At 62.2% G+C, this 27,608-nt stretch overlaps 1 protein-coding gene across 1 annotated transcript; it reads right to left on the bottom strand.

Moving 5' to 3' along the window:
• Positions 1 to 83: 83 nt before the first annotated feature.
• On the bottom strand, positions 84 to 25,621 carry LOC138825343 (calpain-15-like). Its single transcript, XM_070019763.1, has 13 exons — positions 25,562 to 25,621; positions 13,602 to 13,892; positions 5,861 to 7,238; positions 5,490 to 5,698; positions 5,213 to 5,396; positions 4,301 to 4,524; positions 3,699 to 3,824; positions 3,383 to 3,535; positions 2,415 to 2,576; positions 2,087 to 2,319; positions 1,831 to 1,979; positions 1,569 to 1,747; positions 84 to 1,455 (listed from the first exon to the last, which is right to left on the bottom strand). Exons 2-13 carry the CDS (start codon positions 13,778 to 13,780, stop codon positions 1,278 to 1,280), a joined length of 3,354 nt encoding a protein of 1,117 aa, XP_069875864.1. The 5' UTR covers positions 13,781 to 13,892; positions 25,562 to 25,621; the 3' UTR covers positions 84 to 1,277.
• Positions 25,622 to 27,608: the final 1,987 nt, after the last annotated feature.

Here is a 27,608-nt window from a genome sequence, read left to right as displayed (position 1 = left end):
GGACGCCAGCCGCTGGTTCTTGCGACAGCCACCTTCTCATGGGGCCCTAGAGGGGTGAAGACGGACAGGAGGCTCCCTTACGAAACAAAATGCTTTTATTTGGTCCTTGGAGCCTGAGTGGAAACCGCCCATGGAGTCATCAGAACGGGAAGGGACTGGCAGCTGATAAAATAGTCTCTGTGTCCGAAGAGCTGGCTGTATTTACAGTGTTAAAAATATTCACAGCTCGGAGTAAAAGGGGGCCCAGGGGGAGGGAGGGCTTCTCTCAGTGTAAAAACACTGCAAGCCCTGCGGGGGGGGGGGCTGCCACGGGGGGGGGAGGATGGGGGGCGGCGGGCAGGAGACTGACAGAGGGGCAGGAGGCCCAGGAAGCCGGCCCAGACGAGCGGCTGGGGGACACTGGGCGGGTGGGCAGCTCAGCCTCCTGGTCTGGTTGGGCCGGGGAAGCAGCTGAGCCCGGCTCGGGCCTGGGATGGGGCTGGGGTCCTTCTGTGGGGCTGGTCCGCCTGACCGTGGTCGGAGGCGTGGAGGACAAAGCACCCTCTAGGCAGCAGGCCGGGCCAGGCCTGGCCCCAGCCCCACACCCGGTCATGGCTTCAGTCCTGGCAGGCATTCCGGGAGTTGCATAGAGTCACCGAGGGGCAGCTGGAGGAGGCCTGTCTGCAAGCCTTGGCCTGTGGCCACCGGAACCTGCTCCTGGAATGCGCTGCCCGTGTGACAGGCTCCAGAGACCCCATTCACCGCGTGAGGGCAGGGAGCTGGGCTGGGTAAACTGAGGCAGGAAGCCATGGACCTCAAGGGGAGTTCCAGCTCTCACTAGATTTGGTTTTGTGAACAGAGACCCTGGCTGCCATGCTGGCGGGGAGGGGCACTGCGGTGTGGCTCCAATGCCCGAAGCGATCTCCAGGGCCGGCGGGTGGGAGGGGCAGGCGCACGGCCCAGCTGGCTCGAGGTATTCTGCTTGGTGGCTGGGCAGCCTGGCCAGTAAGCTGCTGCGGTGCCCAGGGTGGGGTGGGGGGTGGGGGGGATGGCCCAGGGAAGCCGTGCCCTGCAGCCAGCGGGCCCCCCCCATGGGGTCCTGGCCAAGGGGCTGCGGTGCCCAGGGTGGGGGAGGGGGAGGGGGGGATGGCCCAGGGAAGCCGTGCCCTGCAGCCAGCGGCCCCCCCAGGTGGGGTCCTGAGATTCTGGTTCAAGCACCCTCCTTCAGGGTCTCCCTCATAAAGTGCATGTGGAGGGGGCAGGGGTGGTTTGCACACAGCCCGCCCCGGGTGTGGCCCTCACAGCGGCCGGGGCCCGTGCAGGCCAGCAACCTCGGGGGTGAGCGGGGGACTGTGGGTGCCCCTGGAGGCCGTCCAGTCGCTGAGGAGGGCCTGGGCGGCCTTGCGGTGTGCCAGGCGGTGGGTGATGGAGAATCCGGCGTTGCCCTCCAGCTGGGACAGGATCACCAGAACCTGCCTGGGGGGAAGGGCTGGTTAGGACGGGTGGGGCCGGGCGGGGCAGGGCTGGGAGGGGGGGAGGGGCGGGGCCGGGCAGGGCGGGGCCGGGAGGGGCGGGGGCCGGGCACCCACCTGTGCAGGGGTGGCACGCTGTCCTGCGTGCGCAGGCTGCCGCGCGTGGACACCACGTTGAAGCTGTCTGTGCAGTCGCACTGCACGTGCAGGTAGGACTTGGGGTGCCGGTTCTCCACTACCACAATCAGGCCCGCCCAGCCGTGCGTCAGGTAGTAGCAGGTCATGCCCTCCCGGCCCTGCGCGGGTACAGGGTGCGCGGGGCTGGTGGGCACAGGGGCCCGCCCCCCGCTCTCCCGCCCCCGGGCCACCGCACACCTACCTCGTGGCGCTCGCCGCGGCTCTCCGTGAGCAGGATGATGGCGTCCGCCAGTGTGGTCGGCTGGGCCTCGACTGGCTCCACCATGACCAGCCTGGAGCTGTACACCGCGAGCACGTGGCCGGGAGGCGCGCCGGCCGAGGGGCCCAGGGCTGTGGGAGGGTGTGGATGAAGGGGCCAGCGGCCTTCCTGGGGCAGGCTGGGAGCGTGGGGAGGCGGGCGGGACGGGAGGGGTGGGGGGCCTGGCGGGGGCTATTACCCTGGGCGGCAGTGGGCGGGCCCGGCGGGGCCAGGCTCCAGTGGTTGAAGGCACAGCACACCACGGCGTATTCCCCGGGCTCCAGCATGACGTCGCAGTTCACAAACTTTTTGACAGCACGTTTACTGTGGGCCAAGAGGCGGCCCAGGCTCAGACGGCCACCACTGCCGAAGGTGGCGCGGAACACCAGGATGCAAAGGTCCAGCAGGTGGCTGTCCACGGTGTCCGAGCGCCTGCGGGTCAGAGCGCAGGCGGGGGCTTCGTGTGGCTGTGGTGGGGTGGGGGGGGCGGGGGGGGGGCCGGGAGAAGCGCCCGCCTGCCTGCCCACCTGCTGCCCTCCTGGAAGAGCGCAAACTCCAGCGAGGCTCGCTCAAGCACGGTGAGCGCCGTCACCCCCACCGGCCGGCTGGCCGTGCTGGGGAAGCTGCCCTGCACCCGCACCTCCTGCCAGTCCGAGTGGACCTTGCAGATGTCCACGGAGTCAAAGTACCTGGGGGCGAGGACGAGGCCTCTGAGGAGACCGCAGCCTCAGACCTCTGCCCGGGGTGGGCCCCACCCTGCGGGCCTCTGCTGCCTGGCTCTGGGCACCCAGCAAGGCCCTGGGCTCACGCCCTCCCGAGAGCCCTCACCACGCCGGGGAAAGGCTCTGCTGACCTGGCTGCCTCCCGTGGGAGGTTAAGTGTCCCCTCAGAGCTCAGGTGTGTAAGGATTGTCTCCTGCTGAGAAATGGCTTGCTCACAAGAGTGCTGGTGTCCTCAATGGATTAACCCACCAGGGACAGTGAGTTCATGTTGAGCGTGTCTTGTTAGAGGAAGGCTGTACCTCACCTTGGTCCCTTCCTGTCTCTCTGCCTCCTAGCCTCCATCTGCTTGGTCAGGCCCTGTAGGTCGCCATTTCTTCCTCACTATAAGCCTACAGCAAGAGAGCCAGCTGCCTGTGCACTGAGAAACCACAGAAACCTTTCCTCCTTCTACTCATGTATTATTCTGGTGGTTCTAGTATTTGAACTCAGGCCTCCAGCCCTGCTTCCTTTTTCTTCCTTTTTCAATGGAATCTCATGTGCTTTTCTGCCTGAGCTAGCTTTAACTCCTGCTCCACCAGATCTAACTGCTGGAACAGCTAGGATTATAGGCACGAGCCACGGGTCCCTGGCTTCTCTCCGGGACAGCAAGCTGACTGACCTGTGCCCCCGAACAACACCAATATGCAGACCTGGGCTCTGCAGTCAGCCCAGCCGGTGTCCTGCCCAGGTGAGTGGGAGAGGAGGGCTGCAGGACGGGTCAGGGTGTCTGGTACCTGATGAAATCGCTGTACTCCATCCAGAATACACCCTCGCTGCTGCCGTGGGGCATGAGCTCGGCCCGCAGGTGCCCTGGCCAGTGTGGCCACTCATCTGACCAGCTGCCGTTCCAGGAGAATCGGCCCCAGGGGTTCCGGAGCCGCAGGAGCCTGTGGACCACAGGGCTGAGAGCCACGACGGCACCCCTCGGGGCTGGGGACCCACTGGCTCCCCACGGCTCCCACCAGGCAGACCACGGGGCCAGAACCCACGACCACTCCCCACCGTTCCCACCCATGTCCAAGGCTTGGCTGCCTGCCACTGGGCCCCTACCTGGAGCCCTGGACATCACGGACGTCCAGGATGGAGTAGGCGTGGCGAGGCCGCAGGCCCAGGCTCTCGTAGGCCGTGTCATCCACCTTCATGTTGCCTCCGCCGCAGGAAGCCCCCATGAGGAACCTGTGCAGGAAGGTGACCCTTGCTGATGGACGGGCGGGGGGCAGGCAGAGGCTCCTCGCCGTCTGTGGGGACAAGCCCTCAGGACGGGTTCTGCCCAAGCTCGGGAGGCCTGTGGGACGGGCCCAGGGCCAGCCGAGGGCGGGGGCCTTGGCAGCCGGGCCTCCTCTCTCAAGCCTCAGGTGGAGGCAGGTCTCAGAACACACCCTCCACTTCACAGGGCCCTTCCGTGTGCTCATCCTGCCCATTTCTCGATCAGGAGACCCTGAGCTCCGGCCCGGGATGGGATGTGGCCTTCCCGAGGTGGGAACAGGCCTGGCCCCGCTGGGGGCCGAGTTCTGGCCAGGCCTCTCGGTTCTGACCGGCCCGCGCGGAGCTCTGTGAGGCGCAGTCCGAGGACGCGGCCCCCCGCTTCTCCCACCGCTCCGCCTGCCTCGCCTCCCAACGCCGCGGGCGGTGGCAGCGCCCGCCCCTCTTACCCAGCCTCCTTAGAACTCAGCATTTTGGCCCAGATGAGGTCAGTGTCAACGGGCTCCTCGCGGGGGTTAGTGGAGCTGACCTGCAGCGCCAGGCTCTCGCAGGGGGCGCCGGTGAGCGTGGCCAGGCCTTCGATGGCGCGCCCTGCCTGGAGGGCAAAGTAGGAGCCGTGCAGCTTGGCCAGCGCCTTCTCGATGAGAGCCACCCACAGCTGCTTCCGCTGAGCCTGGGGGAGAGGGCGGGGTCAGGCGGGCTCCGCCCCCTGCGGGGAGAGGGGGCAGCCGGCCCCGCCCCCGCCCCGCCCCCTGAGAGAAGAGGGGGCAGCCGGCCCCGCCCCCGCCCCCTGCGAGAAGAGGGGCAGCCGGCCCCGCCCCCGCCCCGCCCCCTGTGAGAAGAGGAAGCTGGATTCGTCACAGGGCAGCCGGCCCCGCCCCCGCCAGGCCCCGCCCCCTGCGAGGAGAGGGGGCAGCCGGCCCCGCCCCCCGCGAGAAGAGGGGCAGCAGGCCCCGCCCCCGCGAGAAGAGGGGCAGCCGGCCCCGCCCCCCGCGAGAAGAGGGGCAGCAGGCCCCGCCCCCGCGAGAAGAGGGGGCAGCCGGCCCCGCCCCCGCCAGGCCCCGCCCCCCGCGAGAAGAGGGGCAGCCGGCCCCGCCCCCTGCGAGAAGAGGGGCAGCCGGCCCCGCCCCCGCCCCCGCGAGAAGAGGGGGCAGCCGGCCCCGCCAGGCCCCGCCCCCTGTGAGAAGAGGGGCAGCCGGCCCCGCCCCCTGCGAGGAGAGGGGCAGCCGGCCCCGCCCCTGCCACGCCCTCTGCGAGAAGAGGAGGAAGCTGGATTGGTCACACGGCAGCCGGCCCCGCCAGGCCCCGCCCCCTGCGAGAAGAGGGGGCAGCCGGCCCCGCCCCCGCCAGGCCCCGCCCACCTGGGAGAAGAGGAGGAAGCCGGACTCGTCGCAGGGCAGCATGTCGTCCACCAGCACCGTGGTCCACGTGCCGTCCTTGCACAGGCGCACCTGGTAGGCTCCCTCGGCGCACAGGCCGCGCGTGACCATCACGCGCTCCACCAGGTCGGGCCGCTCGGCCAGCACGGCCAGCGCACTCAGGAACCTGCAGGAGGCAGGCCGCCTGACCGCGCGCGCCCGGACCCGGGCCGGCCTCGCACCCCAGCCCACCGACCCCGGCCGGAGAGCGCAGCCTCACCAGCAGTTCCCTAACAGGCCCTGGAGGATGTCGGAGGGCCGGAGGGTGTGGAAGACCGACCACGGGGTGCCGTGGTCCCTGAAGACGGAGCAGTTGATCTCGTGGGGCCGGAGCCACTGCTTGACGCGCTGCTGGACGCTGTCGCCCACCGGGAAGCCCACCGACGCGGGCCCGGGGGGGAAGCTGTCATCCACAAAACTCACGCTGTTCTGCGGGACCACAGCCAGGCGCTCAGACGGGCGGGGCGGGGCGGGGCGCAGCCGGCGGCGGCAGGGGTGCCGCGGCGCAGAGGGACCCGGCCGGCCCGGGCCTCCCGCCCCCGGCAGCCCCCGGCAGCCCCCGGCAGCCCCCGGCCCAGCGCGGGCTCTCACCTCCCGGCAGAAGGCCACGATGTTCTCCCAGAGCGCCTTGGCCTCGCCCTCGTCCGTCTGCCTCCGCTTCTCCACGTGCACGCTCTCCCTGCGCCGCAGAGGCGCCGCGCCGCGCCGCTGGGCCACCAGGACCTGGGGCGTGTGGCAGGCGGCGCAGTGCTTGGCCCGCGGCGCGTTGAGGAGCGTGCAGGCCGGGCAGGCCCACTGGCCGGGCCGCTCCGGGGGCGCGCGCGCGGCCCTGGGCGCGGAGGGCGGGCCGCGCCCGCAGCAGCCGCCGCAGGGGCCGGGCTTGTCCGAGCCGCAGTCCGGGCAGTGCGGGGGAGGCTCGCCGTGCTCCTGGAAGCCGTGCAGCTTGGAGCAGCCGCACGCCGAGCACCGGGGGGCCGCGGTGGGGTTCCTGAGGGTGCACTTGGCACAGGACCAGGTGGTGAAGTCGGGGCTGGAGGGGCTGGCCGGGGTGTAGCGCACGGTGTCTCCGGCCAGGTCGATGGTGTCCCTGCAGGCCTCGCCGGGGCCGGGGCCGGGGCCGCCCTCCGGGGCCTCCTCGTCCAGCGCGCTCAGCCGCTTGCCCGACAGCAGCTCTGCCAGGCGCGAGGCCCCGGCCGCCGCCCGGCCCGGGCCCTGGCTGGTGGCGGGCGCGGGCTGAGCGGCCTCGGGCGCGGGCGGCTGCGGCTGGGGGGGGACCTCCCTGCGGCTCCGGGGCACGGGATTGTTCTGCAGGGTGGGTGAGAAGGGGCCGAAGGGCGGGGCCTTGGGGGCCTCCGGGTCCGCGGAGGGGGGGTCGGCCCCCGAGCCTCTCCCGAGGAGGTCGGGCTGGGGCGGGGCAGGAGCGGCGTGGAAGCCCGCGGGGGCCACCACCTCGGGGACCACCAGCGCCTCTGGGGGGATGCGGGGCAGCGACAGTCTCCGGGGGCCCCCGCAGGCCGAGCAGGAGCTGGCCACCGGAGTGTTGTGCAGGGTGCAGCGCTGGCAGGCCCAGCCGCGCCCGGGCTCGGCCCCGGCCTCCTCACGGGCCGGCTCCGGCCCCGCGTCCGGCCCCGCCGCCTCCTGGCCGCTGCCCTTGGGCTCCGCAGGGACGGCGGCGCGCGGCCGCGGGAGGACGCCGTTGAGGATGGGCAGCAGGGAGGCCCCGGGCACGGGCTCTGGAGTGAAGCCACACACCTCGCAGGCCTCCTTGCCTAGGAAGTTCCGGAACGTGCAGCGGGCACAGGGCCATTTCTGTTCCTCCACGCTGAGCCGCAGGATGTGGTCGAGGTCGGGCTTGTGCCGGGGGGCCTCGCAGATGGAGCACTGGCGCTGGCCGGCGGGGTTCAGGAAGGTGCAGCGCGCACAGGACCACTCCCCGGCTGTGGCCATAGACCCGGGCGAGTGTGTGTGGCTGCAAGGAAAGGGCTGGTCAGCGGGTGCCACAAGGCCTGTGGTCACACCGCGCTGTGAGTCGCCGGACGTCACCCTTCCCTGGGAAGGCGGCCGTCCACAGCCGCAGAGCCAGAGACGAGAAATGTGGGCCCCTGGGGCCAGGCTGAGTTCTGCCCGGAGCTCAGGAGGGCAGGGGTGTTGCCATCTGCCCAGAGCATCCTTGGCACAGTGACACCTCCGTCCACGGCGGGGCATGGGTGCCCCTGGGGGCCCTAGCCCTGGGGCTGCGCAAGTGCCCCCGCAGACTTGGCACCCGCATCACACACTGCCGAGCTGTGTGGAGGCTGCCCAGGGTCGGGCACGAGGTCCCATCCTGCGACGTGCCACACCCTTCCTCCCACAGTGGAGGTGGACGTGGAATGCAGTCCCCAGGGCAGGAGGTGAGGGCCTCGTGCCTAGGAAGAAGGCTGGCCTCAGGTGGGGCCAGGCCCCACCGGGTGGGTGGGGAGGGGGCTGGGCCTATGCCGGCTGCAGGGTGAAAACCACCAAGGCATTTCCAAACTCCTAGTCTCAAACCAACGCCCAATACTCTGCTTTGTGGAGAAATCAATTGCTTTTTACATGGAGGTACAAAGCATGTGCCTCTGGCCCTCTTGGTTCAGGAAGAAAGAAAACTGGCCTCTTCAGAAGAATCAGTGAAACAAGTTGGACCAAGTACCACAATTGTTCCAGAAGCTGCCTGGGCTGCTCCTCCCACGGTTCGGGCTGAGTGCTGGCAGGAAGGCAGGCAGTCTTCCTTACACGGAAGACCCAAAGGCACGAGGGGGCTTTCTAAGAGCCTTGGAGCCGCAGTCTGGTGGCTGCACTAGGCTGGGCTCAGCCCCTGAACCAGAGGTGGGTCAGGTCTGACTTGGGCCTTTGTACCCAGAAAAGCCCCAAGCCTCTCACCTCCCCCGGTACGGAGACCCATTCTTGGTCAAAGCTCCCTCAGAGTCCATGTTCTACAAAAACTTCCACCAACACACACGAGCACCCCAATGGGCCTCCGCTCAGCACAGCCATGCTGGACACCCCAGGGCGGCCCACTCCCCAGGAGGCGTCTCCAGAGAGAAGCCTTGGGCCCCACGCAGTTTCTAGGAGCTCCTCCCGGGATGTACCCTACTTGTTGGCACAGACCTAGGAAGAGCCTCAAAGACGCTGGCAGCTCATGCCTGCCCCGAGCCACTCAGGAGCCTGGGCAGGAAAGTCTAAGAGACTCTTACCTCCAATTAACCCATGGGAAAGCCAGAGATGGCACTGTGGTTCAAAGTGGTAGGGCACTAGCCTTCAGCAAAAAGAGCTCAGGGACAGTGCCCAGGCCCCATGACTGACAAAAACATACAACAAACAACCAAACACACAGCACTGGAAAGGAGAGCGTGCAGGTCCCTACTGACCCCAGGAGCCAGTCTGTGTGGCCACGGCTTCCCCTGGGCCTAGCTGAACTGGGGCATGGTGCCAGCCCACACCTGGGAGGAGGGAAGGCAGGGCACAAACGATCGAATGATTCCGTATGTAGCACGGGTAGATCTCAACCAAGACAGGACCTGATAAACAAGATAAACTGGAATGGCACTTGATGGCCTTTCTGCTGCCAGGGGAGGCCGTCGTACTAGGGATTCCTACAGCGGCTGCCTGGCTGGCTTTGAGCTGTGGGCCTCTGGGGTGGGCAGATGGGACAGGACCCAGACCTGAGACTCCTAATGCAGCAGAAGGCCAGGCCTGCAAAGCAAAGCCTGCATCTGGAGCTGAAGGGTCAGACCAACCTTTCGATAGGTGGCAAGGCCTTTGTGAATTCTCCAACCAGAGCTAGGTGTCATTCCCAGGCGGAGTGCCCATGTAGCATGCGTGAGGCACTGGTTTTGATCCCTAGCACCGGAAATGAAGAACCAAAGTTTAAAGATTTTTTTTTTTTTTTTTTTTGGGTCCGGTCGTGGGGCCTGAACTCTGGGACTGGGCGCTGTCCCTCAGGTCTTACAGCGCCACTTTCGGCTTTTTTCTTTTTGCTTATGTGGTGCTGAGGAATCGAACCCAGGGCCTCAGGCATGCAAGGCAAGCACTCTACCACTGAGCCACTTTCCCAGCCCGACAAGGTTTAAAGATTCTTTACGATTCTTCACACAAGGTGCCCTTAAATCATGAAGCTCGTGGAGTCAGCCCTGAGGCACCTGCACCGCAGGACACAGAGGAATCCACCCCCCCCCCCCCAGGAAGCAGGGCTGGAGTCAACAGAGGCGCTGCAGCAGGTCCGCAGGGAGCAGGCCCTGCTCTGGTGGGCCCACATCAGCTCCAGTTCTCAGGGAGGCCGTGAGCTCCTGGCCTACACATCAAAGCACCTGAGTAACCGGGGAGGGCCGGAGACCCGGAGACACCTGCCCCTTTGGGAGGAGCCAGTGGGGCGTGTGGTGTCCCCCACAGCACCTGCGCAGGACCCTGGCTGAAGCCCTTTCACCTCCCCTGTGGCCAGTCTGGCAGGCCATGCCAGGAGACAGGTGCAGCGCCTGTCCACTGCCCAGCCTTTGTCTGACTCACCGTTCTGGAGGATGCTGCATTCAGGTCAGCAGCTGCTCCCCAAGGCAGACTGCACCTCAAGTCTTTTTGCCCAGTGGAGGGCATGTCTTCCTTCAAGGTCACCTTGGGGTAAGGAAGGCACCAACCCACTCTCCTGGGTGGGGTGTGCCCTCCTCCCTGCTTGCTGATGAGACACCCAGAAGCGGGGTATCAGACACAGCAGGCTCCCGACAGGAGGGCTGGCTCAGGGGGCTTGGGACCCCTGCAGTGGGGGTGGCAGAGGCTGGCAGGGCTCCCGCAGCCCGTCACTGCCTGCTTCCCACGGTGCCCGTGTCCATGTCGCAGGCCCACGCCTACCTGCCCGTCAGCACAGGTGGGCCCAGCAGGCGGCAGGGTGGGGGAGGAGGGCCGCGCCGAGCCTTCCCCTCCCTCACTCCAGAAGGACATGTCTGATGACCCTAGTTCAGGAGTTAAAAGTCTCCAAGTTCCATTTGTACACGTGAACATAGTAAAAGAGGAAGGGAAAACCATTCACCCATATGACAAGCGAGTGGCGTCGCTGGCTGGTGTGCCTCCGGCCAACGCGGCCTTAGCGCTGGGCTGCGGACAGCCAGCCACGGCCCGGGCCAGCAAGTCTACTTCTAACAGTTTTTCCTGAGGATAGACATGAATGGAAATAAGAAAACATATAAAGGTGGACAAAAACACGCAAGATGCTCAGCACACCCAGCCAGACCAAGGAGGACACCACACACCTCCAGGACCGGAGAACAGACTAAGCCAGGCCATTACAAGCAGCGTCCGGACAGAGAACAGAAACACTTTGACGTTGCTGGTGGAAACAAAATCGACACAGCTGCCGGGAAAGCAGCATGCAGCTTCTCTGAATGTTACATAACTCACCACAAATCCAGCAGCCCCAGTTCAGGGACCCACCTAAGACCATGAAAATCTATGTCCACGCGAACATTTAACACGAAGGGTCAAAGAGCTATTTACAAGCGTCTGTGAGCAGACAATCAAAGGTGGTCTAGCTTCACCCACAGACAAGGAGTGAAATCCACACACACTGTAACACACTGGCGTTCATTCGCCCACGCGAACATTTAACACGAAGGGTCAAAGAGCTATTTACAGGCGTCTGTGAGCAGACAATCAAAGGTGGTCTAGCTTCACCCACAGACAAGGAGTGAAATCCACACACACTGTCACACACTGGCGTTCATTCACCCATGGAGTAGAGGGGTGGCGTGCAGTGAACAGGCTCGTGTGGAAGCCACGCCGAGGCGAGGCACCGCAACTCCCGTTGTGAGCAGCTTTTAGGGAAGGCAGACCTGGAGATGAGAAGCAGGTCAGCAAACTGGTGTAATCTCTGTGCGGTGCAGAGATGTTATACCCTGGCTTGTGATGTTTGTACAGTTAGGAAATAACTGAAAATGACTGAACTTATAAAAGGTGAATCTGTTGTTTTTTTTTTGGGAGTCCGGTCGTGGGGCCTGGGCGCTGTCCCTCAGCTCTTCAGCTCAAGGCTAGCGCTCTACCACTTGAGCCACAGCGCCACTTCCGGCTTTTTTCTTTTTGCTTATATGGTGCTGAGCAATCGAACCCAGGGCCTCAGGCATGCAAGGCAAGCACTCTACCACTGAGCCACCTTCCCAGCCCCCGTGAATCTGATGTTATACAAAGCCATATCTCAAAAAAGCTGTTTAAGACATGGAGGGGATTGGGAAGGTGGCTCAGTGGTAGAGTGCTTGCCTAGCATGCATGAAGCCCTGGGTTCGATTCCTCAGTACTACACAAACAGAAAAAGCTGGTAAAGTGGCATTGTGGCTCAAGTGGCACAGTGCTAGCCTTGAGCAAAAGCAGCTCAGAGACAGTGCCCAGGGCCTGAGTTCAAGACCCAGGACTGGGCAAAAAAGGTAATAAAAGACATGGTGCTGGGCAAGGTGACTCATGCCTATAAGCTTAGCAACTCAAGAGGCTAAACTGTTAAAATCATGGTTCAAGGCCAGCCTGTGTGAGAAGTTTGGGAGATTTGATCTCAGTCAATAAAAACTGGGTGTGGAGCTTGTGCCTTTCATTGTAGCTATATAAGAAGCTAAAGTCCAGGGTGGACTCAAGACCTTATCTCCCAAGAAAGCAAAAGAGGCAGAAGTGTGAATTCATGGCAGAGTGCTTGCCTGTTATGTGGAAGGGACAGTTCAAACCCTAGTACCACACACACACACACACACACACACCAAGGCATTCCTCGGAGCACTGTGGTACCAATGAGAGAAACTGAAGATTAATTTTTAGTATTCCCTTTTCTGTCTCTCTCACACATGCAGACTCCCATGCACACACATGGAACAGAGCCTTGGCATTGCATGTGCACGCACACACACACATTTATGCGCACTCACACATGGCACAGAGCCCTGGCATCGCATGTGCACGCACACACACACACACGCACACTCACCCACATGCGCATTCACACATGGCACAGAGCCCTGGCATCGCATGTGCATGCACACGTGCGCACACACACACGCGCGCGCACTCACATGGAATAGAGCCCCTGGCATCGCATGTGCATGCACACACGCACACACACACGCGTGCGCACTCACACATGGAATAGAGCCCCTGGCATCGTACGTGCACACTCACACGTGCACACTCACATGCGCACTCACACACACGCACACTCACACATGGAACAGAGCCCCTGGCATCACATGTGCACACTCTCACACACGCGCACTCACACATGGAACAGAGCCCCTGGCACAGCTGTGAACTTTGAACACCCAATGGCTCCCATCTACTTACGTCACTCAGTTTCTGGACTTTCCTAAGGACTGTGACCTCCTCCAGGGCCTTTCTAGCCAGGGGCTCAGACCTCGGTGCTCAAGCTACTCCAGGAGGCCCATCTCGCACCCGGCACCTCTATGTCTGCCCTTCCCACACCCAGCAGATGGCAAGGGGACGGGTGGGCCATCTACAGCAGGGGCAGGGCTGGCACCCAGAAAGCAGAGCTACTTCTGCAGACTCTGCCCGGGGCTCAGGCCCGAGGGCCTGGAGAGCACCAGGCCTCCTCTCCACAGGAGGGAGCCCGGCCGGTGGAGGTCCCCGAAGCAAATGCAGACTCATGCCGCCCTGCAGGCAGCCATGTGGGAGCAGGGGAGACACAGCCCAGGAGCAGCGGCCCCAGAGGACCTGAGGCAGCACACCGGCACTCCTGTGTTCACTGACCACAGGGGCCACCGCTGGTGGTCGGTGACCTAAAAGGGTCTCCGGACAGTTTTCAGAGCACCACTGGCCATGGGAAGCACTGCCCAGCGGCGGGCTATGCCAAGCATCCTGGGACGAGGACAGGTTCCAGATTTGCTCAGCCAATAGTAGAGATAATCAGTTTCTCAGCTCTACCGTACCTCAGGTGAGGAGTGAACTACCGGAGTGGCTGGCTTGAGAAACAGGAATCCTAATTCGAAGCACACACTGTGCGTGTATGTCGGGCACGTATGTGCACGCACACACACCAGGACTGGGGCTCAAACTCAGGGCTCACCCTCTTGCTTAGCTTTCCCATTCTAGGCTGGCACTGTACCAGCTGAGCCACACCTCCATTTCCAGCTTTTTGGTGGTTAACTGGAAGTAAGAGTCTCATGGACTTTTCTGCCCAAGTTGGCTTTTCAAACTGTGATCCTCAGTCCTCAGCCTCCTGAGGAGCTAGGATGACAGGTGTGAGATTCCAGTGCCTGGATTCTGAGCAAGCACCTTGCCAAGGAGGGACCTGCTGAAAAGGAGCCCTCCTGTCCAGAGACAGCCCTTCCCGCCTTCTTACCTTCGGGCCCGGGGGGGACGTGTGTGTTGTCTGGCGACCAGGGCACTCCCCCAGACAGCTCCCCCGGGGCCGCTCCTACACCAGCCAGCTGCTGCAGGGGGCCCCGAGTAGGGGGGCCCCCTGGGGAAGCCGTGGTCCGATTCGGTTTCGGCGGCCAGGGAGGAGGCAGAGCTCCCCATGGCCCCGCTGAGCGTGGCCACGCCGAGAGCCAGGCCTGGTCACCTCTGGCCAACTGCGCGCCAACGGGAGCATGGAGCGGGAAGGGTGCCCACGCCGGAGACAGGCTGCTGGCTGGTCGGTGACACAACAACAGAGATAAACAGAGAGAGAATAGAGAGAAGACAGTGTGATTCACAGACCGAGCCCAGAGGCCCTGGAGGGTGTCCCAGCCTGCCACGCCACCAGGCGTGGGCCAAGGGAGCAGGGCAGGGGCAGGGCTCAGGGCGGACCACGAGGCTCCCCTCACAGCCGGCTCACCAGGGGACAGGCGTTGGAGGCTGAAAGTCAGCATCCTCCACAGCCACAGATGCTTGACCCGCAGCACACCCGGGGGCCCGGGACATTGCCCCACCTGTCCCAAGACCCACCAACCTTACCCACCAGCGTGGCCTTAGTACAGAGGGAAGGGACAAGCAAGCATTTAGCCAAAGAAAGGAAAAGTGAGGGAGAGGCGGCAGTCTGGTCAGCCTCAGAGATGCCCGGAGCCGCTGAAGGTGAGAGGGAAACCCAGGGCTCGAGGCTGGGAAGGGGGCTCAGTGGCGGAGCATGCATGAGGCCCTGGGTTCCATTCCTCAGCACCACATACACAGAAATAAACCCAAAGTGGCGCTGTGGCTCAAGTGGTAAAGCGCTAGCAATGAGCTGAAGAGCTGACAGCACCCAGGCCCAGAGTTCACGCCCCACAACTGACCAAAAGAGGAAGGAAGGAAGGGAAGGAGGAGGGAGAGAAGAAGGGAGGGAGGAAGGGAAAGAGGGAAAGAAAAAGAAAGAGAGAGAGAGAGAGAGAGAGAGAGAGAGAGAGAGAGAGAGAGAGAGAGAGACCGACCCAAGGTGTCTGGGCTAAGCTGAGCCTTCTGGATGGCAGCTGACCATGCCAACCACAGTCCCTGGCCTGAACCAGACCCCAGGAAATACAAGGGACCTGAGGCTGCCCATGGCCCGGGCATGGGCCAGGCCTCTTGGTCTCCCTCCAGGGCCTGCCTGGATCTCGGCTGGAGTCTCAGCAGGTGGACTGTGTGTGTCGCAGAAATGGCCATTTCACAAAAGCTGACTTTGAGGAATGAAACCAAGCAAAGCACTGAGTCCCTTCACTGGGACTTGGGAAGCTGACCCATGGATGCGGATACTAGGTCACTAGGGTTTCCTTCCAGGGCAGTGGGCCAAGGTGGGCGTCTGGGCTGCTCTCCCATGGGTGGGTCAGCACTCTATCAGGCTCTGATCAGAGCAGTCCTCACGCTGCTGTCACTCAGCATCAGCCCTTTAATAAACACCGGGGACAGTCACGCTGGTATCAAGATGGAGCTAGGAAAGGTAGAAAAGGGGCTGGGATGTGTCCTTGGTGCACAGCAGGCCTGGGGACGCCAGCTCCGGATGCCTGAGGGGTCAGTGGCACGAATCCCAGGCCTTCTCAATGTTCCCAGTGCTCCAGGCCCAGTGGGGGCTGTGGTGTCTTGCCACCTGGTTCCAGTTAGAACCAGCTGGGTGCCCTGGGCAACAGCGAATTCACCTGATGGTTTTCTCAGAGTCCGAGGGGCAACTTCTCCCAAGGAACTGGCCGCGGTTGGCCTAGCAACTCCGTAAGACCCTGGCTGCTCAGCTCCCCCACCGACAGAGCAGGACCTGAATGCCGTGGGGTCTGCAGTGAGGACGTGGCCGTGACTAGGGGCACAGACAAGGCAGGTCGGCAGCAACACTGCTGTCTTGGAGGTAGGTGTGTGTGTGTGTGTGTGTGTATGGCACTGTTTTTGAGATAGATGTGTGTGTGTGTGTATGGCACTGTCTTTGAGGTAGGTGTGTGTGTACTCTCTTTGAGGTAGGTGTGTGTGTCACTGTCTCTGAGGTAGGTGTGTGTGTATGGCACTGTCTTTGAGGTAGGTGTGTGTGTGTGTGTCACTGTCTCTGAGGTAGGTGTGTGTGTGTGTGTGTGTGGCACTGTCTTTGAGGTAGGTGTGTGTGTGGCACTGTCTTTGAGGTAGGTGTGTGTGTATGGGCACTGTCTCTGAGTTAGGTGTGTGTGTGTGGCACTATCTTTGAGGTAGGTGTGTGTGTATGTCACTGTCTTTGAGGTAGGTATGTGTGTGGCACTGTCTTTGAGGTAGGTGTGTGTGTATGGCACTGTCTCTGAGGTAGGTGTGTGTGTGGCACTGTCTTTGAGGTAGGTGTGTGTGTATGTCACTGTCTTTGAGGTAGGTGTGTGTGTGTGGCACTGTCTCTGAGGTAGGTGTGTGTGTATGGCACTGTCTCTGAGGTAGGTGTGTGTGTGTGACACTGTCTTTGAGGTAGGTGTGTGTGTGTATGTCACTGTCTTTGAGTTAGGTGTGTGTGTGTGGCACTGTCTCTGAGGTAGGTGTGTGTGTGTGGCACTATCTTTGAGGTAGGTGTGTGTGTGTGGCACCGTCTTTGAGGTAGGTGTGTGTGTGTGTGGCACCGTCTTTGAGGTAGGTGTGTGTGTGTGTATGGCACTGTCTCTGAGGTAGGTGTGTGTGTGTGTGGCACTGTCTTTGAGGTAGGTGTGTGTGTGTATGTCACTGTCTTTGAGGTAGGTGTGTGTGTCACTGTCTCTGAGGTAGGTGTGTGTATACTGTCTCTGAGGTAGGTATGTGTGTATGGCACTGTCTCTGAGGTAGGTGTGTGTGTGTGTGGCACTGTCTCTGAGGTAGGTGTGTGTGTATGGCACTGTCTCTGAGGTAGGTGTGTGTGTGGCACTGTCTTTGAGGTAGGTGTGTGTATATGGCACTGTCTCTGAGGTAGGTGTATGTGTGTGTCACTGTCTCTGAGGTAGGTGTGTGTGTGTGGCACTGTCTCTGAGGTAGGTGTGTGTATACTGTCTCTGAGGTAGGTGTGTGTGTGTGTGGCACCGTCTTTGAGGTAGGTGTGTGTGTGTGGCACTGTCTCTGAGGTAGGTGTGTGTGTGTGTGTGTGGCACCGTCTCTGAGGTAGGTGTGTGTGTGTGTGTGTGGCACTGTCTTTGAAGTAGGGGTGTGTGTTTAATTGGAGGTAAGTGTCTCAGGGACTCCCTTGCCTAGCATATGCAGATCTCAGATCCATGAACAGCTGATCAGAACAGCTTTTGTAACTTTTCTTTTCTTCTGGTACTAGAGATCAAACTCAAGAGCTATTTGTAGGCAAGTGCTCCACCACTGAGCTACATCCCCAGCTTGACTTTTACATTTTTTTTTAATGGCTAGAAAAAAAATCAAAAGGTAAAAGTTATTCAATTCAACCTGCAGGGTCTAAACACTGGTGGAATGTGGCCATGCTCACTTGCTTCCACATGTGGCTACTTTCAAAGATCACCTGCCCCAGAACCACCACGGTTCCTAGCCGGGCCCTCTACAGAAGGGCTGGCAGGGCTGGAAGCTGGGCCCGGCAGCACAGCACAGATCCAGGCACAGTGGTACACTCCTGCAATTCGCTGCGCTCAGGGGGCTAAGGCCCTGGGCACTTAGGCTAGCCTGAACTACACAGTTGTCACTTCCCCTGGGCTTGAACTCAGGAGCTGGGCACTGTCCCTGAGCTCTTTGCTCAAGGCAAACGCTGTACCACTTTAGGCCGCAGCACCGCTTCTGATTTTCTGGTGGTCCATTGGAGATAAGAGTCTGCCGGACTTTCCTGCCCGGGCTGGCTTTGAACCAAGATCCTCCGATCTCAGCCTCCTGAGTAGCTAGCATGACAGGAATGAGCCACTAGGCCTAGCTACAAGAGAATTTTGATGTACTTTGTGTAACCCAATATATCTGCAATGTTGCTCTTTCAGTATGAGTGCATTACAAAGGATATTACTGAGATACTGGGTATCCTTTTACTGGTTAGTTCCTCCCTCCCCACCCCCCGCCCCTGATACAGTCTTGCTCCTCAAACTCTCAATCCTCCTACCTCAGTCTCCTGAGTGCTACAATTACAAGTATGTTCCACCACTGCCTAGGCCAGCCCAGCCCTTGGGACGGTCTTCCATCTCGGTGTGGACAGGGTATCTCGTGGGCTCCCATGCACACAGCTGCTGTCCCTGGGAGGTGTCCAGCAGGTGCCCAGTCAGGCACGTCCCCAGCTGTCGCCAGCAGACACCAGTGCACAACAACCCCTGCACTGCTGAGCTTCCCTTGGGAAATGGGCCAGGGCATCTCTTTTCCTGTGTGTGTGTGTGTGTGTGTGTGTGTGTGTGTGTGTGTGTGTGTGTGTGTGTGTGTGTGTGTGTGTGTGTGTGTGTGTGTGTGTGCGTGCGCGCGCGCACTGCTGCTTGAACTCAGGGCCTTGTGCTCTCATTCAGCCTTTCCACTCATATCCCTTCAGCCACACTTCCCTCCCTGCTTCTTGCTGGTTAATTAGATATAGTGACTGAAGGAATTTTCTGTCTGGGCCAACCAACTTCAAACTGCAGTGCTCAGCTCTCAGCCTCCTGAGTAGCGGGGACTGTAGGCTTGAGCTCCTGCAGCATGCCCATGCTCTCTTCTCCTACTCTCCCTGAACAAACGAGGGTGACGGAAGCAAGCAAGCAGCTGCAGGGCAGCAGACCTGCTCCCGGTGGGGGCTCTCAGCCCAGACTCAAGGGGAAAGCAGGAAGCAAGTACTCTGGGGACTACCTCGCTGTCCTGCTAGGGGTGTGGGTGTGTCCTGCAGTGTGGCTCCCACAGCCCCACCTGCCCTTCTAGCAGCCCAGAGTAGAGATGAGGTCCATCTGCCCAACAGGGCCTCAAGCTGGCCTCCTCCTGGCCTGAGATGCTGGCTCTGGGCGACAAGGAGCCAAGGCCTGTCAGGGAATGCCCGTGCCTCTCTCGGGAGGGCAGGGGTGACAGGTTTCCAGTTCCGTTCCACATCTGGTTTACCCCTCCAGCCTATCTGCCCCGGCAGAGCAGGGCAGTCCCTGGCCTGGGAGACAGGCCCACGCCGCTCTCCAAGGAGGCGCGAGCTGCTCCCCACTCTGCTTCTGTGCTGGTGTACCCAGCCAATGCCCTTCCATCTCTGCCCCAGACCAGGCTGTTCTAAGGGCTGGAGAGGCAACCCACGATGCTCAGACATGGACTTTCTAGCTGCAGCATGACAGAGAGCACCGTAGCCACACCAGCCTCCGGAGTCAGAGGGAAGGGGCAGGGCATGCTCAAGACAAGACACGTGCTGTGAAGGCTGGGTGGGGGGCGGGGGCGGGGGCGGGGGCGGGGCGCGCACCTGCTCCATCCCAGGACCACAGGGCAGGCGCTCCTCTGCCTTCATCTGGGAACTTCCGTTCCAATTTTAAATTGGGGGCAGTGACCTAGATCCAGACTCTGCCAGGACAAGTGCTAATTACCAGGGCCCTGGCCGGGCCACAGTGGGGCGTCTACCCAGGACAAACCCAGCTCGGGGCTTCCACAGGGCAGGTGGGTGTGCACTAGGCCAGGGGCCAGGTCCTGGCTCTGGTCTCAAGTCCGTCCTGAGCAGGATGATTCTCAGCACTGGCCTAGGGTACGTCTCAGAAGGTGTTCGGGGCTGGAGACAGGGTAGGCAAGATGCGTGGTGCTGCTGAAGGGCTGGACAACCACTGTGGGGGGCCTTGGTCCGCCTGCCCTCTGCTCTAGCCAAGGACCTCACAGTACAATAGCCAAGACCGCGGACAGCGCCCGTGAAGGCCGGGGCGGGAGGCTGGCTCCCTAGTCCCGGTGGGCTCCCCCTCTGGAGTGCCAGGGACACGGAACGGCCCCACGGGAAGAACAGAAGGGAGCTCCCACACCAAGGGACGCCTCCGTCACTCCTGCCTTTCTTGGTCAGTTTCAATACCAGGCCACTGTAGCTGCAGCAAACCCAAGACAACTCCCACGGAGACGAGGGAGCACAGAGCAACAAGGCCCGGCCCGACACCAGAGCCGCCCAGCCTACCTCAGAACGGTGCCCATCAGACCGGGAGGCCCCCAGGCCAGACGACAAGCGATTCCAAGGCCTCCTCCAAGCAAACAGCGGAGGCGTGCAGCTACTGCTGCGGAAGGCAGGGCCGTCCCTACCAGAAACCAGGCCAGGACCCACCCAGCGCAGGCGACTCCATGTGCCACGGGAACGGGCAGAGCGGCATTCCCAGGACAGCCGAGCGTCCTCTTCCGGGCTGGGGCAGCCATGCCACCGAGCCAGGGCTCCCGCGGCGTGACAACGGGGAGGGCTGGGGGCTCACACACACACCAGTCCCGCCCCCCACCAGCCGGGGCCACCGGCAGGGTACAGGGGACACCCCAGGTCTGCCCTCAGTACACCCTGAATGACAGGCCCACAGTGACGTGGGCTTTCCCAGGGAACTCAGGCTGGCAGGGTGTGAATTGGGGATCTTCGGGGGCCTTGGGTTTCTTCTTGTCAGAGTACCCCAACCTTGCTACTCTACCAACAGTTCTGCAGCCCAGATAAACCTATAGGGAAACCACAGCACCGGGCAATCAGCTCACCAGAGGCTGAAAAGTGACAAGCTGCCCGTGTGCCTAGAAAGGGGGCTACAAGCAGCCTGGTCGCTATGGCGTCCACCAAGAGGGCTTGCCTCTCCTGTAAGGGTCTAGACTCTGGTAAATATGGCCTCTGGGCACCAGTCTGGACTGGCCACTTGAGCCAGGCTCTGCCTGCTTCCACAGTGTTACTAGACCACCGCCGACTACCTGGTGGCATGGGGGGGTGGTGGTGAGGGGCGGGAGTTCAATGTGTCACCTCAGCACTATTACCCAGGGACCCGTTCCTTTAAAACCTACATCTGTTCTGGGGCCTGGACTTCATTCCTAACGTCTATCCTTTGTTGTTGTTGTTGTGGGGCTTGAACTTTGGGCCTGGGCGCTGTCCCTCAGCTCTTCAGCTCAAGGTGAGTGCTCTACCACTTAAGCCACAGTGCTGTATCTGGTTTTCTGGTGGTTTACTGGAGATAAGAGTCTCACGGACTTTCCTACCTAGGCTGGCTTCTAACTTCTATCTTTGAGTGGTGGCTAAAAGACTGGGATTGGGAAGTGCTTGGCAAAAATGAAGAAATCTAAAAATTCAGGATTAAGAGCCAGCCAGGAGTTGGTGGCTCACGCCTGTCATCCTCGCTACTCAGGAGGCCGAACCTGAGCCAGCCCCAGCAGGAAAGTCCATGAGACTCATCTCCACTTTACTACCAGAAAACTGGTGGCTCAAAGTGGTAGAGCTCTAGCTTTGAGCAAAAAAGCTGGACAGCGCCCAGGTCCTCCCTGAGTTCAAGATTCATAACAGACCAAAAATAAAAAAAGGAGACCCGAGGCCTCCTGAGTCTAACTGGCTACTCGCTGTTCTGATCTAGCACATACTAACCCCCCTTCCACCCAATTCGCCTAGTCCAGCGGCCAGAATGGCAGAGATGGGGACTCTAAAAGTTCTTGTCCTAGCTGGGTGCGGTGGCTCACATTTGTCATCCTAGCTACTCAGGAGGCTGAGATCTGAGGATCAGGGTTCAAAGCCAGCCTGGGCAGGAAAGTCTGTGAGACTCTTATCTCCAATAAACCACTCAAAACCTCAAAGTGGGACTGGGAATGAAGCCTGGCAGTAGTGCTTGCCTAGCATGCATGAAGCCCTGGGTTCCATTCCTTAGTACCACATAAACGAAAAGAGCTGGAAGTGGTAGTGTGCTAGCCTTGAGTAAAAGCAACTCAGGAACAGTGCCCAGGCCCTGAGTTCAAGCCCTAGTACTGGCAAAACAAAAACAAAATCATACCAAAAACCCCTCCAAAAGCCACCCCAAAATCTGTAAGTGACACTGTGGCTCAAGTGGCACTAGCCTTTAGCACAGAAAGGCTAAGGGACAGCGCTCAAGGCCCTGAGTTCAAGCCCCACAACTGACCACAAAGCAAACAAAACCCTGTCTTGGCCCCACCTCAAGTCAGCTCTACTACAAAGAACAGAACTTGGGGAAGTGCCACAGGTCACCCTCGCTGGCACACTTCCTGGGACTGCCTGGGAACGACACCCATGTGGGGCAGGGCTCAGGCCAAATGGCTGAACACAGGTTCTGGTATCACCTGGCCACTCCAACTGCCCACAGGCAGCCCCTGCTTCAGGCTCAGCTCTACTTGTCCTGGCACCTGCTCAGCGTGGCAGGTAATCAGGAGAAGGCCCTCAGGCCCTTTCTGAGCCATCTAAGAAACAACACTCTCCTGATCTCAGCCCACCCCTTTTTTTGGCCAGTACTGGGTACTAGGGCTTGAACCCAGGGCCTTCTATTTGGCTTTTTTACTCAAGAATGGCACTCTAACATTTGGGCCCACACTTGCACGTCTGGCTTTTTGTTAGTAATGTGGAGGTAAGAGTCTGTTGAGGCTGCTCTGAATGGAGCTTCTCAGAGCCCAGCCTCCTGAGTAGCTAGGATTGTAGACGTGAGCACTGGCAGCTGGCAGTTTCACCTCTCAGTATGGGAACAGTTCCGGGGACCTGACAAGAGAGGCAGGAGAAGCCGCAGGTTCTACTAATAATAAAAAATGCCCCCTAGCAGAGTACTACGCCTTGGGAAACGTGTATCCTTTCACTCTTTCTCCCAAGCAGGAGCTAGCACCAGAAGAGACAGTTGTTCTGACTCTTGAATTTCAGATTTCTCCATTTCTGTCAAGCATTTCCCAATCCCAATCTTTCAGCCACTCAAAGACAGAAGTTAGTTAAGGCCAGGCCTCAGAACAGAACTGGGGCTGCAACTGCTGGCCCGTTCAGGGTAGCTCTGAGGCTGGACTCCAGGCATCGCCTGCTAGGGCCGGAGGAGACAGGTGCCCTCCTAGGCTCAAGGAAAGCAGTCTGGAGGGAGATCTGCACTCACGCCGGTCCTGCAGCCTCCTCAGCATGGAAGGGTGTGCGTGTGTGAACATGTGTGTACACGTGTGTGTGTGTGTGTCTACTTGTGCTTCTGTGTCTTTGGAGATACACACCATCTTAACGATACATCACAGAAAGAGCAACTGTTCTTCAAAATGGTATTGTCAGGAAAATAGGAACATACTTGGGATATGCTTTTATTGCAGAAGTTCAGTGTTCAATGGAACATTGTTTTTAACAGAGAAAACGGTATAAGACAAGTACTCTCATTTTTGGCATTTCCATCTTTCTTGTCTGCCAAGTGGTGGCAAGACAGGAGTTGTGGTCTATGCAGCCTAATGGCTGCTGGAGGCAGGGGGGGATCGTAGCCGCACTCCAGTCCTCTGCAGGCCCCAAAGCAAGGCACAGAGGAAGCTGTAAGAATGGGGTCCTGGCTCCAAAGCAGGCCTCTGGCACTTCCTTCCCCACCGAGCACCGGCCTCTCTACCTTCTAGAGCAGAGGCTCCAGCACCTGCAGAGCTCAAAGTCTTTCCCATGAAGATGGGCAGAAGGATTGAGCAAAGGAAAGACAGTCCAAGAGGTTCAATTTGCCTGAGTGATTCTAACTTCAAAGGGCAACCTTTCAAGAAAAGTGGAGGAGGGTGCAAGGACTTTGCTCTGTAGCCATGCATGTTCCTTCTCCCCGAGAAAACAGCTGTACCTTGACTTCACACAGTGGGTATCAACTTGTTTATCTAATGTCCAAAGTCCTATCCACGCACATTTTCCAGCTTGTCCACACAGGATGGGGGGACGGCCGCACCCCACCAGAGGGGAGCAGGGTATTAAGTATGAAACAGAGCTGACCGGCATTTGCCAGGATACCTGGGGTGAGATCTGTGAAACTTGTCCCACTTGCTTTCATGACATGGAGACTCAAGTGAGCCCAACCTAGTGTCGGATGAGTCGCTGCCAGGGACAGCCACGTTGCTGGCTTGTACAGAAGAATGCAAAGGGGTGCTCAGGCTCCAGGCCTCGCAGCTTACCTTGAGGGCCCGGCCCTGTGCCTCTTGGATCTCTGTTCTGAGGCAGGGTGCCCTGGTGTTCTTGGAGCTCTTACTCCACACCCTGCCTGGCTGCATTCTCTGGACTACTGTCACAGTCTCCATTCAGCCATGCTGTGTCCCATGAATGGCAAGGGGTGTAGCTGAGCTCTAGGCCCATCCCCAACCAGCGCTTCCTGTCTTCTCCCAGTAACATGTGGTCAACAGTCACACTCAGAAACAAGCTAAGGTTAGTGAGGCCACCTCCTATGCCCACAGAGCGGGCAGCACTGCCTCTGTGGACCAAGCTGAGGTAATACTCTCACCCAGAGCAGCCTGCAGCAAGGAGCTACCTTTAGATACTCACTGGCAACCTGCTCAGCATGGGGCTGGGTGGAGTTGGGCATCGGGGCCTTCTGAGGAACAGAAACAGCCTGCCTTCCAAGTGCCTGCAAGTTTTGAGCAGGAGGATCATGTAGGCTTGAGTGCTAGCTACTAGCAGACCCCATGGGAGAAGCCAGCATGATGTCGGAGCCATCCCAGGCCTACTGGACAGAGGAGGCCTGGGGATCAAGTGGATCTATGCATACAGCTGAGGCCCCGAGGGAAGAGGCTGGGTGGGAGAGGAAGGTGGCAGAGCCTGCGGTCACTGAGGAGCTAGGAAGTGAGTTATAGCTTAGGTGAGGAACAGGAACGCACTGTCCTTCAGAATACTCTTACTTCAGGTGCCACAATGGGTGTGGGGTGGGAACGAGAGAGGGAACAGCCAGGAGGTATGCCTTCCAGACCAGACGGAAAGACAGGGAGGCCCCGTGGAGGCCCTCTGGGCATTCAGTGCACTGCTCTGGGTCTGAATCCGGAGCTTCAATATTCGATGAAGAGACTAAAGCCAGGTGTGCCTCAAAAGCCAGTTCAGCTTCCAAGTGTAGGGTAGCGTGACAGGCCAGGGTAAACACCGACAGGACAAGCCATGGCATTCCTGGTTTCTGTAGATGGCTTTTTCTTATCACTTGCCGTCTCAGCACCGATCGGCGCTGCTATACTAGGAGAAGCTATCACACAGCTCGACCACGGGTTGCTTTGCCTGCCTTCAAGTGCTTTCCTGACCAGCGTGTGAACAGCGTGTAGTTTCTGAAGGTTTTTAGGACATCAAAACCCTTCTTTCCAACTGCCAGGAATGAGGTAGCAGAAGGAGTTCGGAAAGGCAGGCTGAGTCAAAGACCTGGAACTGCAGCTCCAACTGCCCTTCTCCCGCTAGCAACTGTGGTACCTCAAACTTCAGTTTCCTCATCTGCAAGATGAAGATTGCCAAACTACCACGCTTGAATTCTCAGAAGTCAGCTAAGGTCAGCAATGTCACAATCGAGGAAAAGCCTGGCTTCCCGGGGGAGTGAGTGGCGGGGGGCCTCAGATGCCCCCCAAACTGTGGCAGAGTCGGGGCCAGGCTGTTCCTGCTCTCAGAGGCCCGGGTGGTAAATTCCTATGAAGTTGTGCGGCCTCTCCAGGTTCCAAACTCCCAGACGCCTGTCCTTAGCAGGGCAGGGCCTCGCAGGAAGCGCACCCCGCCAGCCCCAGGAGAGACCCGGGGCCGAGCCCGACCTCCGGGCCGCGCCGGGCCGCGCCGCGGGGGCACGCTCCACGCCCGGGCGCCCCGAGCGGCGGGGCTCCCTCCGCGCGCCCTCCCGGCCCTGGCCTCACGGTTCCGCCGCAGCCCCCGAGGACCCCCGCCCCGGAAGGGCACCTCCCGCCGCCGGCAGCGGCTGCGGGGCGCGGGCGCGGGGCGCCTCCCGCAGCGGCCCCGGGCGGCCGGGCCGAGGCCCCGCGGCAAACGCCCGCCCGCAGCGGCCGGCGCGGAGCCCGAGAGGAGGGCGCTCAAGGACAGGCAGGTGCTGCGGGCGGCCGGGAGCCCCGCACGGCGATGCCCGCGCCCGGCCCCGGCCCCGGCCCCCCGCCGCCAGGGACACTCACCTCCGCGAGCCGCGGCGCGGACTCCGGCGCCCGCGGCTGGGCGCGGCCCCTCGGTCGGCTGACTGACCCGCCGCTGCTCCGGGAGGCCGGCCGGCCGCGCAGCTCCGACGGCCTCCCGCGCCTCCGCCGCGGCGCGCCCGGCCCCGCGCAGCCTCACGCCGCCGCCGTGCTGCCCGCCGGTCCTGCCGCGCCGACCCAAGCGGCCTTACGCCGCCTCCGTAGCGTGGCGCCCGGCCGGGGCCCGCGGCGAAGGCGCGTCGGGGGCGCACGCGGCGCTGGGTGTCCTGCTCCGACTACGGATCCCACAGCGCAGCGCCGGGCCGCGCGAAGCACGCCGGGAGCTGTAGTCTCTGGCGGTGCTGGTTTTGGACCCGCTTACCCACCTCGACCCACCTCCGAAATCCCGCCTCTCGCGCTATTGGAGACGCCCAGGCACCGGCCTCGGCCGGGCTGGCGGGAAGAGGACGGTCCGGACTACAATTCCCAGAAGGCCCTGCGAAGGGCCCGGGGGCGGGTCCTCCAGCCATGTTGGTCCGGCCGGGAGGAAGGGCTCGAGTTCGCGCAGGCGCCGTTGGCGCTCACGGTACCGTGGATCGGCTCCGGCCCGGAGCTCGCAGGCTGGGGTCGGCTTGCCTCGCCCGATTGGCAGGCTGGAGGCTCGTGGAGACTCCCGGCCGTCCCCGGCGCCTCGGCCGCGCCGGGTCTGGCTTCTTGGGGGCCCGTCTGCCTCGGGTCCGGCGTCCGCCGCGGTCGCGGCTGTCCCCTGGGCACTCGGGTCCTCCGGCCCCCCAGCTGCCGTGGCAGGGGCCACCCTCCCGGGCCCCGGGCCCAGGCGCTCTTCAAGGCCCTTGCTTCCTTGAGATCATTCGTGTCCTGTTTTCTGCAGCCAAGGGGACACCACGGGGCCACGAAGCCGAACAGCACCAGAAAGAAGCCTGGACGCGGAGGGCAGGCCGGGCAGGGGCAGGGGCAGGGGCAGGGGCAGGCCGGGCAGGGGCAGGGGCAGGCCGGGCAGGGGCAGGGGCAGGCCGGGCAGGGGCAGGGGCAGGGGCAGGGGCAGGCCGGGCAGGGGCAGGGGCAGGGGCAGGGGCAGGCCGGGCAGGGGCAGGGGCAGGGGCAGGGGCAGGGGCAGGCCGGGCAGGGGCAGGGGCAGGGGCAGGGGCAGGGGCAGGCCGGGCAGGGGCAGGGGCAGGGGCAGGCCGGGCAGGGGCAGGGGCAGGCCGGGCAGGGGCAGGGGCAGGCCGGGCAGGGGCAGGGGCAGGGGCAGGCCGGGCAGGGGCAGGGGCAGGCCGGGCAGGGGCAGGGGCAGGCCGGGCAGGGGCAGGGGCAGGGGCAGGGGCAGGGGCAGGCCGGGCAGGGGCAGGGGCAGGGGCAGGGGCAGGGGCAGGCCGGGCAGGGGCAGGGGCAGGGGCAGGGGCAGGCCGGGCAGGGGCAGGCCGGGCAGGGGCAGGGGCAGGGGCAGGGGCAGGGGCAGGCCGGGCAGGGGCAGGGGCAGGGGCAGGGGCAGGCCGGGCAGGGGCAGGAGCAGGCCGGGCAGGGGCAGGGGCAGGGGCAGGCCGGGCAGGGGCAGGGGCAGGCCGGGCAGGGGCAGGGGCAGGCCGGGCAGGGGCAGGGGCAGGGGCAGGGGCAGGGGCAGGGGCAGGGGCAGGCCGGGCAGGGGCAGGGGCAGGGGCAGGCCGAGCAGGGGCAGGGGCAGGCCGGGCAGGGGCAGGGGCAGGGGCAGGGGCAGGGGCAGGCCGAGCAGGGGCAGGTGCAGGGGCAGGGGCAGGAGCAGGCCGGGCAGGGGCAGGGGCAGGGGCAGGGGCAGGCCGAGCAGGGGCAGGGGCAGGCCGGGCAGGGGCAGGGGCAGGGGTAGGGGCAGGCCGGGCAGGGGCAGGGGCAGGGGCAGGCCGAGCAGGGGTAGGGGCAGGCCGGGCAGGGGCAGGCGGGGCAGGGGCAGGGGCAGGGGCAGGGGCAGGGGCAGGCCGGGCAGGGGCAGGGGCAGGGGCAGGGGCAGGGGCAGGCCAGGCAGGGGCAGGGGCAGGGGCAGGCCGGGCAGGGGCAGGGG

This window comes from Dipodomys merriami, unplaced genomic scaffold (assembly GCF_024711535.1).
Source record: "Dipodomys merriami isolate MVZ:Mamm:240054 unplaced genomic scaffold, mDipMer1.0.p SCAF_137, whole genome shotgun sequence".
NCBI lineage: Eukaryota > Metazoa > Chordata > Mammalia > Rodentia > Heteromyidae > Dipodomys > Dipodomys merriami.
Note: the sequence above shows the minus strand (reverse complement) of the source record. Positions and strands in the feature narration are given on the sequence as shown.